This window comes from Ascaphus truei, chromosome 4 (genome assembly GCF_040206685.1).
Source record: "Ascaphus truei isolate aAscTru1 chromosome 4, aAscTru1.hap1, whole genome shotgun sequence".
NCBI lineage: Eukaryota > Metazoa > Chordata > Amphibia > Anura > Ascaphidae > Ascaphus > Ascaphus truei.
Window position 1 is genome coordinate 111009311 of NC_134486.1, and position 21654 is coordinate 111030964.

General features: G+C 47.9%; 2 protein-coding genes across 7 annotated transcripts in view; one reads left to right on the top strand and one right to left on the bottom strand.

Moving 5' to 3' along the window:
- LOC142493022 (heterogeneous nuclear ribonucleoprotein L-like) overlaps positions 1-15499 on the bottom strand; it is a 34527-nt gene extending 19028 nt beyond the window's left edge. Inside the window, exons 1-3 of one of the 4 annotated variants that reach the window (XM_075596410.1) lie at positions 15178-15292; positions 11202-11422; positions 7080-7195 (exon numbers count right to left, since the gene is read on the bottom strand). In XM_075596410.1, the coding sequence (XP_075452525.1) occupies positions 7080-7195; positions 11202-11219 (134 nt within the window). In that variant the 5' untranslated portion in view covers positions 11220-11422; positions 15178-15292. Of the gene's footprint in view, positions 1-7079; positions 7196-11201; positions 11423-15177 lie in introns of all 4 variants that reach the window. The other 3 variants (XM_075596409.1, XM_075596408.1, XM_075596411.1) reach the window with 3 other exon arrangements.
- The window catches only part of GALM (galactose mutarotase), a 37176-nt gene continuing 30954 nt past the window's right edge, over positions 15433-21654 (top strand). The window contains exons 1-2 of one of the 3 annotated variants that reach the window (XM_075596414.1): positions 15433-15668; positions 20812-20920. The gene's annotated coding sequence lies outside the window, so the exon portion shown is untranslated. Of the gene's footprint in view, positions 15669-15800; positions 15886-20811; positions 20921-21654 lie in introns of those variants that run through there. The other 2 variants (XM_075596412.1, XM_075596415.1) reach the window with 2 other exon arrangements.

Sequence of the window (21654 nt, forward strand, 5' to 3'; positions counted from 1 at the left end):
ACAGATTTAGGAAAGAGTAGAGTGATTCTGGCAGCAGCGTTTAGGATAGATTGTAGGGGAGACAGGTGAGAGGCAGGAAGGCCGGACAGCAGGAGGTTACAGTAATCGAGACGGGAGAAAATGAGGGCCTGAGTCAAAGTTTTAGCAGTCGAGTAACAGAGAAAAGGGCGTATCTTTGTTATATTGCGGAGGAAAAAGGGACAGGTTTTAGATACGTTTTGAATGCGAGGGGCGAATGTGAGAGAGGAGTCGAGTGTGACCCCTAGGCAGCGTGATTGGGCTAATGGGTGAATGATGGTGCTTCCAACACTAATGTGGAAGGAGGTAGTAGGGCCAGGTTTGGGAGGAAGTATAAGGAGCTCTGTTTTTGACATATTAAGTTTCAGTCAGCAGATGGTCATCCAGGATGATATTCCAGAGAGACATTAAGAAACATTGGTCTGTACAGCAGGTGTAAGGTCAGGGGTTAAAAAGTTAATTTGTGTGTCGTCAGCATAGAGGTGATATTTAAACCAGAGATGTGATTAGGTCACCTAGAGAAAGTGTGTACAGAGAAAAAAGAGAAGAGGTCCCAGGACATAGCCCTAGGGTACCCCACGGAGAGATCAATAAAGGAGTTGTTGGCAAAAGAGACACTGAAAGTACGATGAGAGGTAAAAGGAGATCCAGGATAGAGCTTTGTTACAGATACCAAGAGTATAGAGAATGTGAAGAAGAAAGTGGTCCACGGTGTCAAATGCTGCAGAGAGGTCAAGTAATATGAGCAGAGTGTAATGACCTCTGTCTTTGGCAGCATGGAGGTCATCAGTTATTTTAGTGAGGGCTTTTTCAGTCGAGTGAGCAGTGCGGAAGCCAGATTTTTGAGGGTCTATGAGAGAATGGGTGTTGAGAAAATGAAGCAATCGAGAGAATACAAGACGCTCCAGGAGTTTGGAGGCAAAAGGCAGGAGGGAGGCAGGTCGATAGTTAGGACAGCTAGGGTCAAGCTGGCTGTTTTTGAGTAATGGTATAACGGTTGCATGCTTGAAGGAGGATGGAAAGGTACCAGAGTAGAGGGAAGAGTTAAAAATCTGTGTGAGCGTAGGGATTATAGAAGGAGCGAGGTTTTAGGAGATGGGAGGGAATGAGATCAAGAGGGCAGGTGGTAGAGGGAGAAGAAGAGATCAGCAGTGACATATCCTCCTCTGTGAAAGCGGAAAGAGAGTCAATGAAGGCAGGAGGAGAGTTAGGAAGCAGTGTAGGATGGAACGCTCACACATCTAATTTATAATGATTAATAAAGTTACTGAATGATGACCAGACCGCCTTCTCACATGTCTGCTCAATAAGCAGTCTTTATGTATGACTATCAAATTGTGCAATTGTAGCTTTCATAGCCAGCTGTCCCTTCCTGGAACCCTCCAGCAGAACCAAAAGCCCGACTGAATTTGGCAATATCAAATGTAGAAGTAATAGCAAATATTAAAGTCCGGAACATTTGGGCAACGCTCATAATATGGTCTCATTTTGAAATAAAATGATCAAAAACCATATTACTTGGTTTAAACAGGCAAATTTGAATCAACGGAGAATTAATCTACAAGTAATAAATTGGGATGATTTTGCAGGGAAAATGTGAAAGATAAATGGGCAGTCTTTAAAACATTGTTAGAAAAGCACACTTCAGTGTATACCCTTGGGTAATAAATATAAAAGAAATAAGTCTAAACCAATGTGGCTAAATAAACAGGTAGGGGAGGAAATAGAAAAGAAGAGTCAGGCGTTTAGGTTCTTAAAGTCAGAATGGACGAATGCATTGTATCAGAATTATAAGGAATGCAACAAAAGTTGCAAAAGGGCAATCAAATTAGCAAAAATGGATAATGTAAAAAGGATTGCAATAGAAAGTAAGACCAACCCTAAAAAGTTCTTCTCCACAAAAATAGAAAAGAAAATATAGGACCCTTTCAGTGTGAGATGGGGCAGGCACATTGGAGATAAGGAAAAAGCAGAGATATTAAACAAATTCTGTGTCTCTGTATTTAACAGGGAAGAATAATTTGCAATAGTACTGCCGCAGGTGGAAGCCACAACCTCCATATTAACGAATAATTGGATAACTGAGGAAGAAGTTCATAGACAGCTTGATAGAATTAAAGTAAATAAGGCACCTAGCCCTGATAGCATACATCCAAGAGTTCTTAAGGAGTTAAGTTCTGTAATAGCCAAACCATTACGTTTAATTTTCAAGGACTCCATTTCCACAGGCTAAGTAGCACAAGATTGGCGTAAAGTAGACATGGTGTGTATGTTTAAAAAGGGACCTAGGTCACAACTGGGGAATTACAGACCTGTAAACCAGACATAAATAGAGGGGAAACTTGGAGGTTTAATACGGGATAATACAGCCGAACCCTGTTATAACGCGGTCCTTGGGGTCCACAGAATGAGACTGCATTATAACCGGAATCGCGTTATAAAATGTCGCCATGCGAGGACTTACCGGCATCTGCAGCTCTCTCCGCTCTGTAGCCGTCCGCTCTCTCTCCCTTCTCTCATATCATACAGGAACCGAACCCAGGACCTTTCATATACTGGTACCAATTCTCTACCTCTACACCACAGGGATAGTGTGATGTCACAGACCCCAAAAACAAACATATCATAAGTAATACCAAGCCTGTGGTGTAGAGGTAGAGAATTTGAATCAGTATATGAAAGGTCCTGGGTTCGATTCCTGAATGATATAATTTATAAAATAAATAAAATAATTTATAAACTATACAATAAAATAATTTATAAATTATTTTAATAATTTATAAATTATACCATATCATACAGGAACCAAACACAGGACCTTTCATATGCTAATACCAACTCTCTACCTCTACACCACAGGGATTGTGTGAGGTCACAGACTCCAAAAAGAAACACTACATATACATAGTACACAGTGCAGTCCATTGCAATGTGCTGTAGAGGTTAAGTATATTTATAGAGTCTGTTTTGTCTCTCCAAGCCTGTGGTGTAGAGGTAAAGAATTACTACCAGTATATGAAAAGTCCTGCGTTTGATTCCTGTATATTATATAAAATGTATTAATGTTCAATTCTGGACTCTGGACACAGCCCTATGAAGTAGGGAGAGGAGAGAGCTGACAGCTGCAGAGAGGAGAGAGATCTAGATGCCGGTAAGTCCTCATGTGGCGAAATGGAGATCAGGAGCCACGCTCAGACCGCGTTATGAGCGGATCCGCGTTGTAGCGGATCGCGCTATAATGGGGTTGAGCTGTATTAAGGAATACCTAATGGAAAACAAACTTATTAGCAATAGTCAGCATGGATTTATGAAGGTGTGCCAAATTAACCTTATTAGTTTCTTTGAGGAGGCAAGTAGGAATTTAGACAAGGGTAATACAGTTGATGAGGTCTACTTAGATTTTGCAAAGGCTTTGTATACGGTTCCACACAAGAGGTTAGTGTACAAAATAAAGCAAATTGGACTCAGTAAAAATATTTGCACCTGGATTGAAAGCTGGTTGAAGGATAGACAGAGAGTTGTCATAAATGGAACTTTTTCAGGTTGGGCTAAAGTTGTGGAGTGGAGTACCTCAGGGATCGGTACTGGGACCCCTGATTTTTAACTTGTTTATTAATGATCTTGAGGTTGGCACAGAGAGCAAAGTCTCCATCTTTGCTGATGAAACTAAATTGTGCAAGGTAGTAGAATCAGAGCAGGATGTAATTTCCCTCCAGAAGGACTTGGAGAGACTGGAAACGTGGGCAGGTAAATGGCAGATGAGGTTTTATACACATAAATGTAAGGTTCTGCATTTGGGAAACAAGAATAAAGAGACAATTTCCAAATTAAATGGGGATAAATTAGGAGAATCCTTGATGGAGGAGGATTTAGGAGTGCTTGTAGACAGCAGGTTTAGCAATAGTGCCCAATATCATGCAGTAGCTGCAAAGGCAAACAAGATCTCATCTTGCATTAAACGGGCAACGGATGGAAGGGAAGTAAACCTAATTATGCCCCATTATAAAGCATTACTAAGACCATACCTTGAATATGGATTACAATTGTGGGCACCACTACATAGAACTAGAGAAAGTGCAGAGAAGAGCAACCAAATTAATAAAGATGATGGATAATCTGATTTACGAGGAGAGGTTAGCTATATTAGGCTGCGCCTATAGTGCCATCACTAGGAGTAAACTCAATTTTATTGAGTTGGGAAAAACCCTGCAGCACGGCGCGGCTGCACCTTCAGCGTGACGGTGCGTAGTGGGCCCAGCCCCATTGAGGGGCGGTGCTTACACGCACAGTGCACGCCGCGCCGTGCGCACAGGCTGTACTGGGACCGCAGCCTTAAGGTTGAAGGAAAGGAGATTTTACCAGCAGAGGAAAGGGTTACTTACAGTAAGGCCAGTTAAAATGTGGAATTCATTACCCATGGAGACTGTGGTGGCAGATACAATAGATACAGTATGTTAAAAATAAATAAAAAGGTTGGACATCTTTTTAGAAAGGAAAAGTATACAGGCATATACCAAATAAGTAAACATGGGAAGAATGTTGATCCAGGGAATAATCTAATTGTCACTATTTAGAGCCAGGAAGAAATGTATTTTCCCCTTATGAGATATCATTGGATGATATGTCACTGGAGGAAGGGGGGGGGGGGGGTTAGGGGTTGATTTGCTTTGCACTGGATCAATATACTGCAAGTACAAATATAGTTTAAAGTACCTGTCGTCTAAATTTAGCATAGGTTGAACTTGGACGCATGTCATTTTTCAACTTCATCTGCTATGAAAATATCCTTAATGAGATATTGAGCTGGAACACCCTGTCACGGTAACTTATGACAAGATATAATAAACACCAAATATCTGGGTTGAACTGAACGAGGCTTAGATATAATAAAATATATTTATTCCTTAAAAAGGTGAACACAACAAGATAGTACAAATAACAGACAAAATATGACACTTAAAGGTTAGGACAAGAAAGCCATCAGGATACAGGATGGGCCATTTCTTCCATAATTCAGGTTCAGATGTGGACATCACGGCAATACATGAAGACCATAAAGACAATTGAGTAAGGGGTTACTGACTTATATACCATTTCAACCCTTTACTCTTAACCCTAGGCACCGAGTTAGCTAGAAAATCTCTTTGAAGTAGATTGTAAGTGTAAAGGATGACACTAACAAACCATTCAACTCCCTTTGTTTCCGGCCCTAGTATAAACAATCAGGGCAGTTAACTTTTGATCACTTTTGATCACAGGACTATGCTAAGTCTTCAGGATGCTCTTCCTGCCCTATTAGCATAGCAGATGGGGTCTGCATTTTCAGAGCAGATCCAAAATCCCATATACACTTTAATATTTTCACATATTAATAAGTTCCGTTCTGGTGGGTCCAGTGGGTCGAAATCTGCCAGTTATTAAAGCCTACAGTGACCCCACATATTGGCCAAATTTCAACTCTGTGACCTCCAGAACCGGATACAGAAATGCACTTTAATACATTTTTTTTAAAATACAGGATTCGTCCCTTTAAAAATGAATCTCTGCTTTTCACTCTTTCCCCATTGAAATCAACGGGGTTCGCCGCCATAGTGTTGAATGGCAGGCTCCGCCGTTGCCGTCAATGGGGTTTCCCGCCATAGGCTTTCAATGGGGAAACCGCCGCCATTGAAGCCTATGGGAAAATCCAACAAACTTTACATTCGTCCATACTCCGTCTGGTTGGTCGGAGGGGGCTGGGAAGGGTCATGCATTAAAGCCGGAACCTGGGCTACATGCCACCCAAATCCCATCCCCCTGGTCATTCCAGAACCGGAGATATGGACTTACATTTTTCATCATTTTACACTTAGTCGTTTTTACGCCACGCGGCTTTTCCCAATTGGAATCAATGGCCGGCGCCGCCATAGACAATGCATGGCGCACGCCGCCATTAGATTCAATGGGGCCTCCGCTCCGCCATTGAAGTCAATGGCGCGACCCTCCTTCTCCGCTCGACCCCTTACGGGGGTCTCTCATTCCTGGACCCGATGTGGATCGTGTGTGGGGGTTCCTAGGAGCTAGGGGCAAAAAGAACTTTATTCCCAGGGGCCCTAGAACCTAAGATTCCCACGCCAATTGTCTTTGAACTTGACCAAAGTGATTAAACTCTTTTCAAAGACATTGTATCCGCTTTTGCGGTCTGCGGTTTGGATGGCTGCCAACCTGTTCCTCGAGGCCGGCGTTGAGGAATCTCCATTGAAGTCAATGAGCCCATTGACTTACAATGGGAAACCGCCGCTCCTCCTCTCGGACGCCACCTGCTGGTCGTCGCTGGAAAACAGGTCCAAAATCGCTGCTTCTGCCATTAGAACGCATGGAGGCTCAATGGCGACCTATGGACGGCTGCAAAATGGAGCCTGAAAAGGCGGGAAAAGGGAACAAAGGCCTATTATCACTAAATTAACACTAACCCCTTCCCTCCCGCATCAACCCTAGTGTATGTGTGAGTGCAAAAACCAGGATAACACAATACAGTTATACAGGGGAATAAACATTTGGATACTGAAGCAAGGTAAAAACACATTACTGGACCTCAGTCAAGTTAACCCCTTGCTTCCCAAGTGAGAGTAGGGGGTGGCCAAATGGGGTGTAACCCCTTTAATCCCGGGTCAAACCCCCTCTATCATGACACACCCATTTCCCCAAAGTTAACTAAACCTAAATTTATGCATTAAATAAAAATAAATAGGCCAATTCCAATATAAAATACAAAACAGCATGTTCAATGCTTAATAATGAATGGACATATTTTACAGCTTGAACCGCCACCAAACCATCGTTGTGGGAATGTGAGGCTGCTTACATAGAATAGTCACGGACGTTCAATTGTAGCAACCGTAAAAAAAGGGCAGTACAAGCTGTACATGGGCATGTATAGCAAATGGAGACGTGGCACAACATGACGCACCATTATAAAGGATGCACCAGCACTGAATGGTGTGCGCATATCTTTTATGGCTTCGTAATAGATATTAATGTTAAATGAGGCCACAGATTAATGTTTACAAAGTGGTACATACCATATAGTCCCAAACTTTGTAAGAACCTCCACTAGGTCAGCCTCCACCACAGATTTAGGTAGGCCTCTGACATGGACCACAGGGGACACTGACACTGTCTGATGTTTTCTTCCATCCTGAGGAGCAAAATTAAATTGTTTGTAGATATTACAATGATCTGACCTAAGGCAATAGGTACTAGATACTTTCACAACGAGCCAACCAATCTTTTTTTCTTAGTGTTATTACTCCCATAGCAACAGCGGCTTGTCTCACCATTTACTATCTAGCAAGCTCTTCTAAAACTTAGATTGAAACCCCTATGAAATAAGGCAAACACAAATATAAGATGTCTGTCTGTTTGCTAGGAAACAAACAAGACAAATATTTCAGCTGATAAGGGTAATAAAATACAAGGATTTCTGCAGCAGGATATTTCTCAAACCCCTTTACTCCTTAAGACGTAGGCTGCACTTAATGTACCCTGTATATCACGAGGACCAGACAGCCACGGCCATTATGACGTACAGAGAACGTCATGCTATTTTTGCTCATTTCCTAGAATGAATCTATTAGATCCGGGGTGCGCTAGATGTTCCTGGGGGTACGTGGGCGGTTATTGAGGCCCCGTGCTCTTCCCCAAGGCATTTAATGAAGGGGGATCGCGTGAGGCTTCTGCAACTCTCAACTTACTGGAATTCAGAAGTGTGGTGACGCGTCGCCGTGGCAATGCGGCACAGGACCATGTGACTTGATGTCACATGACATGTCACCATGGCAAAGCGCGGGGTCACGGCGTCACATCACATTTTACGCCGGAAAACAAGGTAGGTGCTGGCGCAGGCAGGGGAGGCGCAGCACAATAGTATGCGCACCCCTGTATTAGATTATAAAACAAGACTATCCGCACAAAGTTACCTCCCCATTACAAGTCCTAATATAATAATAGGTATTTACACATCTATTAAGCCATTTCATCTTCAATGTGGAAACTATTTAGGATGCATCTCCATAAACTTCCATTTTTAAAGTCCCACAATAATGTATTTTGGGCCCTGTTTCTTTATGTAGAGGCACAAGAAACACGACTGCAGCTTAAATGCAGCACGATATACAGCTGAACCGTTATAACGCGGTCCTCGGGGTCCACCCGATACGACTGCATTATAACCGGAATTGTGGGGAAAAAAATTAAAATGGCCGTCGCGATCAGGGATTCCACGTACACCGGAGGGGGAGAGCTGGGGTAACACTCCCAGCTCTCCCTAAAGCCGTCGTCGCAGCGGCACCCCCATCCCCCATGCACCATTACCCGGCATCTGCAAGAGCAACTGATCTGTGTCCTGTGCAGAGAAGCTGTGAGTCTGCGAGAGGGGGGGTGGGGAGGGGGGGTGGGGAGGGGGGCTGGATCTCACGCAGTCTGGGCCGGGATATCAGCTGTCTGAGTGTCACAGAAAAAAGATAAGGTGCAAAACAGCGCTAATAATATTGATTGAAATTAAATAAATGTTCAGGCAGCCAGGTGGATGACTGGTAGTACAACCAGTCAGGGAAGCAAATGAGAAAAAAGATTAAACCGGCGCCAAAGGGGGGTAAATACCAGACCAGTGGAGGGTGTGACAGTCCAAATACAGTCCTTGGGATGCTGAATAGTGATGATTTTCAACTCAGCAGTGCATATGTGGAAAAAGAAAAGAAAAGGAAAAGATAATGGTGCAGTAAATCAACACAGGGGGGGGAAAATGCACAGATAATTTACAGATAATGACAATCAACAAACTAGACATACAAACATGAAACAATAGCACGGCCTAATTATTAATAAAAAGCAATTTATTTGTGTGGAAAGTGCATGAACCGCATCCGGAGGGGTAAAATTACAACCCTACTCACAGAATGCTGGAAGGGTACAGGCAATGATCTGGTGCGTGCAGCTGGGCTCTCAAGATGGCGACCGGAGCACTTGGGCTGGCGTCTACACGTGACTGGGATGCCAGGCTGGTGACTCAGTGACGGGACCTCTGGGCGGACGTGACGTCACCTCCGTTGTAATTTCTCCACCGGCTCACAGGTCTCCAGTCCTCCTCAGCAGCCGCAATGTCGCCGCACCTCGGTTTAAAACACTTTTCAGAGACTGCAGATTTCTCCTTAGGAACTGTAGACTTCTTCCACACAGTGAAACACTCTAAAAACTTGGAACTTTGGTTGGGAAGTTCCAAGTTTTTAGAGTGTTTCACTGTGTGGAAGAAGTCTACAGTTCCTAAGGAGAAATCTGCAGTCTCTGAAAAGTGTTTTAAACCGAGGTGCGGCGACATTGCGGCTGCTGAGGAGGACTGGAGGACTGGAGACCTGTGAGCCGGTGGAGAAATTACAACGGAGGTGACGTCACGTCCGCCCAGAGGTCCCGTCACTGAGTCACCAGCCTGGCATCCCAGTCACGTGTAGACGCCAGCCCAAGTGCTCCGGTCGCCATCTTGAGAGCCCAGCTGCACGCACCAGATCATTGCCTGTACCCTTCCAGCATTCTGTGAGTAGGGTTGTAATTTTACCCCTCCGGATGCGGTTCATGCACTTTCCACACAAATAAATTGCTTTTTATTAATAATTAGGCCGTGCTATTGTTTCATGTTTGTATGTCTAGTTTGTTGATTGTCATTATCTGTAAATTATCTGTGCATTTTCCCCCCCCTGTGTTGATTTACTGCACCATTATCTTTTCCTTTTCTTTTCTTTTTCCACATATGCACTGCTGAGTTGAAAATCATCACTATTCAGCATCCCAAGGACTGTATTTGGACTGTCACACCCTCCACTGGTCTGGTATTTACCCCCCTTTGGCGCCGGTTTAATCTTTTTTCTCAGCTGTCTGAGTGTGTTTCCTGGCCAGGAACCAGCCCCCTTCTCTCCTCCCCCACGGCAGAGGAACAGGGAGGGGGTGGGGAAAGGTGTGTGTATGGGGGGGATGGGATGTGCAGGCTGGGGGGGGGGGGGGTGATGGGCAGGCTTCAGGCTGGGGGGGGGTGATGGGCAGGCTGGGGGGGGGGTGATGGGCAGGCTGTTGGGGGGGGTGATGGGCAGGCTGTGGGGGGTGATGGGCAGGCTGTGGGGGGTGATGGGCAGGCTGGGGGGGGTGATGGGCAGGCTGGGGGGGTGATGGGCAGGCTGGGGGGGGTGATGGACAGGCTGGGGGGGGTGATGGGCAGGCTGGGGGGGGTGATGGGCAGGCTGGGGGGGGTGATGGGCAGGCTGGGGGGGGGGGTGATGGGCAGGCTGGGGGGGGGGTGATGGGCAGGCTGGGGGGGGGGGTGATGGGCAGGCTGGGGGGGGGGTGATGGGCAGGCTGGGGGGGGTGATGGGCAGGCTGGGGGGGGGTGATGGGCAGGCTGGGGGGGGTGATGGGCAGGCTGGGGGGGGGTGATGGGCAGGCTGGGGGGGGGGTGATGGGCAGGCTGGGGGGGGGTGATGGGCAGGCTGGGGGGGGGTGATGGGCAGGCTGGGGGGGGTGATGGGCAGGCTGGGGGGGGGGTGATGGGCAGGCTGGGGGGGGGTGATGGGCAGGCTGGGGGGGGTGATGGGCAGGCTGGGGGGGGTGATGGGCAGGCTGGGGGGGGGGTGATGGGCAGGCTGGGGGGGGGGTGATGGGCAGGCTGGAGAGGGGGTGATGGGCAGGCTGGAGAAGGGGTGATGGGCAGGCTGGAGGGGGGGGTGATGGGCAGGCTGGAGGGGGGGTGATGGGCAGGCTGGAGGGGGGTGATGGGCAGGCTGGAGGTGGGGGTGATGGGCAGGCTGGAGGGGGGGGGGTGGTGGGCAGGCTGGAGGGGAGGTGATGGGCAGGCTGGGGGGGGATGATGGGCAGGCTGGAGGGAGGGGTGGTGGGCAGGCTGGAGGGGGGGTGATGGGCAGGCTGGAGGGGGGGTGATGGGCAGGCTGGAGGGGGGGTGATGGGCAGGCTGGAGGTGGGGTGATGGGCAGGCTGGAGGGGGGGTGATGGGCAGGCTGGAGGGGGGGTGATGGGCAGGCTGGAGGGGGGGGGTGATGTGCAGGCTGGAGGGGGGGGGGTGATGTGCAGGCTGGAGGGGGGTGAAGTGCAGGCTGGAGGGGGTGATGTGCAGGCAGGGGGATGGCCCCTCTAAACTAACTTACCCGGCCTCGTGTCGCCATGTCAACGCGGCGTCCCCCCGCGGCGTCATTTGACGCCGCATTCAAGGTAAGTTGGGGGGGTTGGGGTGCGACCCAGGGGTAGAGCAGGCAGGGAGGGCGCAGCCGAGGAAGTTTGCGCACCCCTGCTTTAGGCTGCACTGGGCTCTGGGGGAGAGCTTCATTTTCACTTCCCGGAAACGTAATATTTCAAACGCTTAAATCTCCTGAATAAAAACATCAGATAAAAAAAATATATATATTTTTAAAAAACATCGTTGGAAAGGACAAGTAAAGAGACAAGTAAAAAATGTAATTGAAAAAATGGCGATCCGCACAGACAAAGAGAGAAATGTCAATAAGATACCTGTGTGCGCAGCATAGCAAGGCATTTGAAAGATGACCAATAAATAACCAAAGCCTGCAGGCTTCCAAATTGGGAAAAGACCATCGGCGTATTCAAAGAAAGAAATTCCATTACGAGCAATTAGAGTTTTAACTTTGATAAATCTGGTGCAATTACTTAGCGCTGGTTTTACCCCAGGTCTTGCAGCCAGGAAACTTTAGTAAATAACCCAAGGGATTTTTTAACATAGAGAAGATGCTGCTAGCCAGAGCATTGTAGGGCCGTCATTATACCAGAAAACACGCGCTTCGGCGCGACGACGCGCAGCTCCAAAACAAAACAATAAAATGCAATGAAAGCGCACATACCAATCGCGACAGTAGCGCCGCGACGTACGGCAAAGCTTCTGTCTCATGAAGAGATTTGAGATTTTGTTTTTAACAGGCGACAGCCGCATTACGTGATTTGCACGGCCAATCACAGTGCATCTTAAACAAACCAATCACACAGAGACAGAGAGAAATGATTTGGCCATGTCTCCCTGCTGTAGTGCTACAAAATCGCTTCTGCACATGTAGCGCCGCTATGATGATGTCATGTCACCGGATCGTTCTGCAGTTTCTGGTATAATTGAGGCCTAAGGGCCATCTATCTAAATGTCTTGTATAGCGCATACACTGCTTCTATGCGCCATGTTGTTAATAAGGGACCTTACGCTGTCCTTTCAAGTGAATGAGCTGTAAATGGATTTACAGCTTGGAATTGCTTAGCAAATATGGACCTAAATATTATAAAGGGCCTCTAAAGATTTAGAGCTCAATGGGTCAGCACATCAAATCGCTCATAAAGAGCATCAGGGATTATGCATAGAAACAAAACAAATTTCAGATAGGAATGAGTATTTACTACTCATCTCTTACTGGTAATGCAGCTTGCACTGAAATAAGTACAGTATCTGCTTGTTTTCGAAAACTATTAATACAAAGTGCAAAAGATACAACTGCCCAAAAAGTCAATACAAAATCATAAAAAGACGTCTCATAACAGTGTAATGATGTAAAGGCAAAGCAACCATCCCAAGATCGGTAGAGAATACAGCAAAATCGGAGTTATTGAAACTACCGCCATTCCCCTTACAGAAGCCCTTGGATTCACCTTATGCTATTTTAAATTGATCGGGGTATGCCTGTAGATCATCCTCTGTTTAAGTACACTCGCGAGTAAGGACATATCGCCCAATAGGCACACGGCAGCTCACGCATTCGCCTGTCAGCACGTCCTGAACAGCTATACCAGCTCCCTACCTGGTCCGAAGCTGTGCACAAGCGGGGAGACTATAGAGCCTTTTGTTACAAATGCGTTATTTACATCAGTTATGCACGTATATGACAATTGAAGTACAGTACATGCATCGATAAGTGAAAAAAAGGTAATGCTTCACTTTAAGTACATTTTCACTTTACATCCATGCTCCGGTCCCATTGCGTACGTTAATGCGGGGTATGCCTGTATTTAACATTTGCCTGATCGAATTTCCGGCCTATGCCAAAATATCAAATAGGATTGTATCAGTTAACTGAAAAGGGGAGTGCTCTGCTTCTAATTGCATTCCACATAACCACGTTTCAATTGCGCTTATCAGAGTTTAGAGAATCCCACTAGCCTATGATTTTACAAGCATCTCCAGAATAAAATAAAACCAAAATATCAATGCAGGAAACACTTAAAAAGGCACATTCACAACATTAGAAGCATTTTAAAATTGCAAAGACTTGCTGCTCATGTCAAGCCCCAGCGATAATTAAAAACCAACATAGGATCTGCAAGAAAGAGAAAGCACTGAGGAAAACCAGCTTGCATAGCATTTTTAGCTCGTGCAAAATATCCATTTATTTATGGATTACCAAAAATGAGGTTAAACTGCTGCAGTGATGTGAACACATTTTTCATAGAAAATTCAAAATAGGGAATGTATTATGCGCCAGCACGTTCTGTCGTATCAATATTTCTCTGCAACTGAATTGTGCATGGAAATTTTAGAAATGATGAAGAGAATTCCAAAAGGATAAATAATTTGGGACCAAAAACGTAACTCTGGATTTTAAACCACATCCTCATTAATCCCTTATCAAAAGCAAACACCTCTCACCCCATGGCTTTGCTGAGGAATGCGGGGGCGTCAGGCGGTGCAGGGAGAGAGGCAGCTGGCGAGCCGGTCGCCAGAGCTCCACTGAGGGCGCACCCATTTTGTAAAAGTGCAGGGAGAGGTTCGTGCATGCACAGGATATGGGTGGCGAACCCTTCATAGCGCACCCTGCGCATGCACAGAGCATCAAACAGCGGCGGCCATTGCACCAAGTACTCCGCAGGGGAACTACATTTCCCAATAGCCCCAGGGGTTACAGGGGTTACACACCATATGTTGCAAACCAGCAAATAGCGGCTGCAGCTTCCCCCTGCACAGCTATTGATACATTTGGCGTGCCAGAGACCACGCCAGCCGGAAGAGGGAGCTGGACCAAGTAGGTAGTGTCTCAGAGCCAGTGGCTCTGGGACTAGGCCTAGTACATTCCCCCTTAGGCCCCGACTCACAGTAGCTTGTGGTTACTTCAGGGAAGGCCACCGTAGACAGGGACGCTTCCCACTTTACTGTCTAGCGTCAGAGACACAGTGAAGACGCCGCACGGTGATTGTGGCCTGTGGTCTGAGACCAGACCACTTCCGTTGCAAGAGACTCTGGTGATATTATCCATGCCAGAATTCACACCACGCGGACGCCACCGCGGATGACAACGTTGGTTCAGATGGATCCTCTTCATTCATCTGCATCACCCGGGTGCTGGAGCTCCCAGGCAGGTACCCAACTAAGTGCACTAACACTTCACGAGATAACGCTATCTCCTACGTTTGGGTGGGCCTTGACATTGGGAAAGGACAGGGACACTCATTGGTGGTATCAGGTTGGGTGGGGTCTATTACACTGTGTGGTACAAGGTACTGTTATAGTGTGTCCAGTAAAGGTTGTTAGTATATGCTCGAGTGTGTGTATTATTATTGTTCCTGTAAGGGGCTCATCCCACCAAGTTGTGATCCTTTGCATGTGGAGGAGCTGTCACCAGTCTCCCAGCGGCAGAGGTTCAGGCCTCCTGTGAGCCACAGGTAGCGCACCAAACACCCAGTAGCTGTCATATCTCCCATAGGGTGGGGGAAAAGTGCGCTACACAAGTATATTACATTTTCCATGGCTCATGGTTATGGACAAACCACCCAAATACACATTAGACAGCAGAAGTGAATGCAATGCAGACAGACACCAAGTAACAAATACGGCAATAATGGCTACATTCAAATGCCATGCTTTTCTTTAATAAACAGAGCTATTGTCCAGCAACTTCAGCCTATCCGAGCCCACTGAGAAGTGTGTCTGAAACCAACACACCGATCAAATGATTGAGCAGTGACTCCCATCTGTGTGCATAAAAATTAGGGAAATTGAGAAATACATGCACACAAAAACATTGTAGAACATTTAAAGCAGAGAGAGACGGTGTATATTATATCTATATGTGCAATGCATACATCTCTCTTGCACGTAATTATATAAATATCCGGTACGTGCGCGCATCATCACATTACCCCGGAACTCTCCGCTCCCCGGTCCTCCTCCAGCCCGGTCTTCAGTTTTTTGGGCTTGGTCTCATACTCCCCTCCCTCGCACTGCTCCGGAGAGGCCGCCATGTCTCCGCTCCTGTGTCCCGCTGTGACGTGACAACTGCTCCTCACACCAGCGAGCGGCGGACACTCGGCCAGTTGCCTGATGGTGGGCGGGGCTTGTGACGTACGCGCACCATATTGTCACTCCTGAACGTCATTCCCGGTTCGAGCCATTCACTGCGCACGCGCCTCGTCCATGATTCCCACCAACCAGCTTCGCCAGAGGCGGGCTAGAGAAAGAACCTCATGAAGGGGGCGGAGGGCCAGAACGGAGCCACGCCCACTCCCTGAACCGAGATTGGACGACTTGTTGCCAGGGTGACAAAGCGTTACTATCTCCGCGTTTCATGCTCAAACGTGCAGTGAGGTAGTTAACCCCTCAGCTCCCAGAGCGCCTGTATTTTGTGATGCAGGTTTGAGCAAACTTTTTGAGTAGCGCGCCCCCCTGCTTGCTCTTCCCCCTGCTCTCCGGCATCTGTGCGTGACGTTGTGACATGTCGCGTTGCCATGGCAACATTTAATGTCATGGAGCCGCGTTTCCGCCCCGCGCTCTCCGGCAATCAATTTAAATGTTGTGGGGAAGAGCGCGGGCCTCTGTAAGCGCGGCAACCCCCTTAGGCCGGGGCCATGGTAAAAAATACAGCGCTGAGCCGCGCTGACGCTCATGATCAAGCAGGAGCTTTTTTGTGTCCTGGCATGAGCGTCAGCGAGCGCGGGTGGGAGGCGGGGCTAGCGCGCCACGTCACGGCGTCGCCGTTACGGAGTGCTATTGGACGATGGGGAACGAAGGGAAGATCATGGGGGACGATGGGAAGATCATGGGGAAAATGGGGAACGATGGGAAGATCATGGGGGACAATGGGGAAAATGGGGAACGATGGGAAGATTATGGGGAACGATGGGAAGATCATGGGGGACGATGGGGAAAATGGGGAACGATGGGAAGATCATGGGGACGATGGGAAAAATGTGGAACGATGGGAAGATCATGGGGGACGATAGGGCAAATAGGAATCGATGAGAAGATAATGGGGAACGATGGGAAATCATAGGGGATGATGGGGAAAATGGGGAACGATGGGAAGATCATGGGGCCGGTGGGGAAAAGGGGGAACGATGGGAAGATCATGGGGCACGATGGAGAAAATGGGGAACGATGGGAAGATCATGGGGGACAATGGGGAACGATGGGAAGATCATGGGGGACGATGGGAAAAATGGGGGACAATGGGGAAAATGGGGAATGATGGGAAGATCATGGGGCACGATGGAGAAAATGGGGAACGATGGGAAGATCATGGGGGACGATGGGGAAAATGGGGAACGATGGGAAGATCATGGGGGACGATGGGGAATGATGGGAAGATCATGGTGGACGATGGGAAAAATGGGGGACGATGGGGAAAATGGGGAACGATGGGAAGATCATGGGGGACGATGGGGAAAATGGGGAACGGTGGGAAGATCATGGGGGACGATGGGGAAAATTGGGAACGATGGGAGGATCATGGGGAACGATGGGCAGATTATGGGGGACGATGGGGAAAATGGGGAACGATGGGAAGATCATGGGGGATGATTGGGAAAATGGGGAACGATGGGAAGAGAATGGGGAACGATGGGAAGATCATGGGGAACGATGGGAAGATCATGGGGACGATGGGGAAAATGGGGAACGATGGGAAGATCATGGGGGATGATTGGGAAAATGGGTAACGATGGGAAGATCATGGGGGAAAATGGGGAACGGTGGGAAGATCATGGGGGACGATGGGGAAAATGGGAACGATGGGAAGATCATGGGGGACGATGGGGAAAATGGGGAACGATGGGAATATCATGGGGGATGATTGGGAAAATGGGTAACGATGGGAAGATCATGGGGGACGATGGGGAATGGTGGGAAGATCATGGGGGACGATGGGGAACGATGGGAAGATCATGGAGGACGATGGGGAACGATGGGAATTTCATTTGGGATGATGCGGAAAATGGGGAACGATGGGAAGATCATGGGGGATGATTGTGAAAATGGGGAACGATGGGAAGATCATGGGGACGATGGGGAACGATGGGAAGATCATGGGGGACGATGGGAAGATCATGGAGGACGATGGGGAAAATGGGGAATGATGTGATGATCATGGGGGAAAATGGGGAATGATGGGAAGATCATGGGGGGAAATGGGTAACGATGGGAAGATCATGGAGGACGATGGGGAAAATGGGGAATGATGGGAATATCATGGGGGATGGTGGGGAAGATGGGAAGATCATGGGGGACGATGGGGAACGATGGGAAGATCATGGGGGACGATGGGGAACGATGGGAAGATCATGGGGGACGATGGGAAGATCATGGAGGACGATGGGGAAAATGGGGAATGATGGGAAGGTCATGGGGGAAAATGGGGAATGATGGGAAGATCATGGGGGACGATGGGGAAAATGGGTAACGATGGGAAGATCATGGGGGACGCTGGGGGAAAATGGGTAACGATTGGAAGATCATGGGGGACGGTGGGAAAAATTGGGAACGATGGGAAGATCATGAGGGATGGTGGGGAAGATTGGGAATGATGGGAAGATCATGGGGGACGATGGGGAAAATGGGGAATGATGGGAAGATCATGGGGGAAGATGGGGAAAATGGGGAACGATGGGAAGATCATGGGGATGATGGGAAAAATGGGCAACGATGGGAAGATCATGGGGGACGATGGGGGAAAATGGGTAACGATTGGAAGATCATGGGGGACGGTGGGAAAAATGGGAGAGATGGGAAGATCATGGGGGATGGTGGGGAAGATGGAGAATGATGGGAAGATCATGGGGGACGATGGGGAACGATGGGAAGATCATGGGGGAAGATGGGGAAAATGGGGAACGATGGGAAGATCATGGGGGACGATGGGGAACAATGGGAAACGATGGGAAGATCATGGGGGACGATGGGGAACAATGGGAAGATCATGGGGGACGATGGGGAAAATGGGGAACGGTGGGAAGATCATGGGGTACGATGGGGAAAATGGGGAACGATGGGAAGATCATGGGAGACGATGGGGAACAATGGGAAGATCATGGGGGATGGTGGGGAATATGGGGAACGATGGGAAGATCATGGGGGACTATGGGGAACAATGGGAAGATCAGGCAATCATGATATTTGACAATGATGTAACGTTAAGCTTTGTACAACCATTTATTCGCAAGTATTTATGGAATGTGTAATGCATGTACCACTTCTGAACGCAACACTCAGTCATCTCATTAGGATACAACCATGACATTGACGTTGAAAAACTACGTTGCAACATGTCTAATTTCGCATGTTATTGTCACATGTTCACATGAACTAATTGTGATGTGCATATGCATAATTTAATGCCATCGGGGTACTTGCTATTGATTATGTTTCAATCGTCTAAAAATGAGTAACTATTATAGATCTGTGTATAACTTAGCATGAACTGATTATAATGCATCGTGTACGATGTAAACATGCAATGTTATTGAGTGTCCAATTGCGGACGTCATCAAAAGAGGGAGGTCACAAAGTACATGTAAACATGAAAACAAATAGCTACATTTACATTTGATCATGCGTTACACATTCAAAGCATTCTCTAATGTATACCAATTGTACAGACTCCAGTTGTTAACATTTCGTTCCAAGAAAGTTTATTTCGTTCGCCGCGATCCCAGTAAGTGTGTTTTCATTGCAAATTGTGATACATTGTGTATGTCTTTTCGTGGAATAAATGACAGTTTATTTTACTGCCTTGCTCAATCATATGATCGCGGTATAAAAGGTGTTAATAACCCTGGTCTCCCGTGATAGTGACCAATTTGACTACAATTGAAGCATTTATCAGCCCGGCACTGGAGGTGAGAGCAGATGGTCGGTATAGCTTCTGGCGAGTAGCCGCCTCAGACTTCTCTTTGATACTTGATGGCTTTCGTGTAGTTACATCGCTCTCCCCTTTTGAAGAGTCCCGGGACGCCATTGGGGCCTGGAACTGCAGGATGGCCTCCTGGTCCTGGATTTGGTCCATAAGATCCTGAAAGTTGGGCGGGTTCGTGGTAGAAATCGTACAGCAAAGGGGTATGTGAGTGATGCTCCTCGCAAGAATTGTCTAGTTCTATAAGCATCTACGTCGGCCTTCAGGATGACCTTCTTGTTGATCAGGGTCCACAACATCATCTGTAGTCGATGTAGGAAGTCGGATAGGTCTTCCCCCTCCTTCTGTTTGAGGGCGTAGAACTGTATAATAACGCATGGGTCGTCATTCAGTCCATATTCCTTGGTTAGAGCATGTATTAGGTCTTTAGCCTCAGCCTCTTCTTGGTTCTCACTATACAGTCGTAAAAGGTAAGAGGCTGGCGGCCGTAGACATTCCACGATTCTTTGCCATTTAACCGCATCCGTGCATGTCCATTTGGGCAGAACTTGAACTTCATGGTCGCGCCGTTCTTCAAAAGCCTCTTCCCTTTGCGGCGTGGGCCAACGCCCAGAGGCTTTCAGCTTGCGGTACGGTTGCACCGGAGCCAGCTGACCTATCTGGTCCCCTGAGCACGCCAAATGTATCTTCTTGCCTCTGCCGACAATCCGAGGACCCTATTGGTCATAACAGCCCATGTGCTGTGCAGCCCCTGAGGCTGCTGGGACTTGTAGTTCCCCTGCAGAGCTTTTGGTGTAATGGTCGCCTCTACAGGGCCTCCTGCGCATGCGCGGGATGTAGCAAGATGGTCGCCGCGCTACTGAGGGCACTCTGCGCATGCACCAAGTATACTGTGCATGTGCGGCAAATGCAGGGCATCTGCGCGCATGCGCGTGCCCATCCAAGTTGGCTCTTCTTCCTTGAAAGGTTGCGACCCCTGTCCTAAATGTTATTTTTATGTCTGAAGTACTTTTTCCCATAATGTATTATTTGTATTACTTGTTATTTATATGATTGTCACATGTATTAGCGCTATGTACATTAATGGCATAAATAAAGATATACATACATACATAACCATAATGTAAAAATGAGTCTCCCCTGCACCCCAAGTTCCAGCCCCCATGGCCAGTGTACAAAGCATTGAGCATACAGTACTACAGGGGTTTTTGGCATGCACACCCCAACCCTGGAGCCCCAGCGTTCGTGCCCCCCCAGTCAGGCCGGTCCCAGTTCCTACCTTGTCGCGCACCTTTCCCCAGCGGTGCGCGACATGTTTTCAGGCAGGCAGGGGAATTTGAGATTAGCATTTGCGACGGGGGGGTGGCCGGCGATTCAGCCAATGAGGGCGAAACAGCCGCGGGACGTCATGGCCACGCCCCCGCAAACCCACCGCCACGCCCCCTCCTGTCGCAAACCTTTCCTCTCCCCTCAGACCGCGGTGTAGCGCTGTGCACGCGCTGCCCCCCCCCGGGCACGCGTGCCACAGTGAAGACTGGGGACTAACCCTAATACATTCTGCAATACTTTGGCACACTGTTTATGTTTAATAAAGTTTTGACTAAAAAAAAAATCACGTTGTGTCTCTTTATGCTGTCCCACCTCTAAACAGCTGAAGTCTGAGAGTCCATCACAGCAGACACATGATATACTGTCTTCTAGTGACCTGCAGCCTGCCCTTCTGACACCCCCAAGTCTTCTCCCCTGTGCAGGGGGATAGGGTGAGTGTTGCATCCTCCTCTCTTGCTTGTCTTTTTCTGCCTGTAGTGTGTGACAAATGTCCTGGGGAAGAGTGGCTCTAACTTGTCACTTTCACACTTCTCTGAACTGATTTGCTTATGTGAAGTCTCTAGTGTTTTGTTTGTTTTGTTTAACCCTTTCCTTTATACGTTCCCTGAACATCGTTCACACGGCCCTTGTGACGGACATGAAATGTCATATACATTTTGCTTGCTTTCTATGGGAAGATTGTGTTCACCAATGCGAGTGAAGGGCACGGGCTACGATCACTTTATAATTAGTTATGTGGTCTCAGATTGATGTCACTGGTAAGGTGACGATATTTTTAAAGTGACAAACTGGGACATAATACAAAATTATTAATCTCTCATTCAACTCGCCCTTCTTAGGCTGCGCTTATAGGCGACGCGATGGCGACGCCGGGCTACGGTTGCTGGAAAAATCAAATTGACATGACTTTCAGCGATCGCAACCAAGCTGCCGCTCTGTTGCGCCGTTGCGTCGCGCTTGCTATAAGTGCATGCGACGGCGGCAATGCATTTGTTTTGACATGATGTTGCGTCGCTGTCGCCGGCACTATAAGTGCAGCCTAACTCTCACTCCACCCTCCCCCTCTTACCACCCTCCTTCTTACCCCCCCTTCTTACCCCACCCTCCCCCTCTTACCCCACCCTCCCCACCGTCCCCCCTTCTTACCCCACCCTCCCCACCCTCC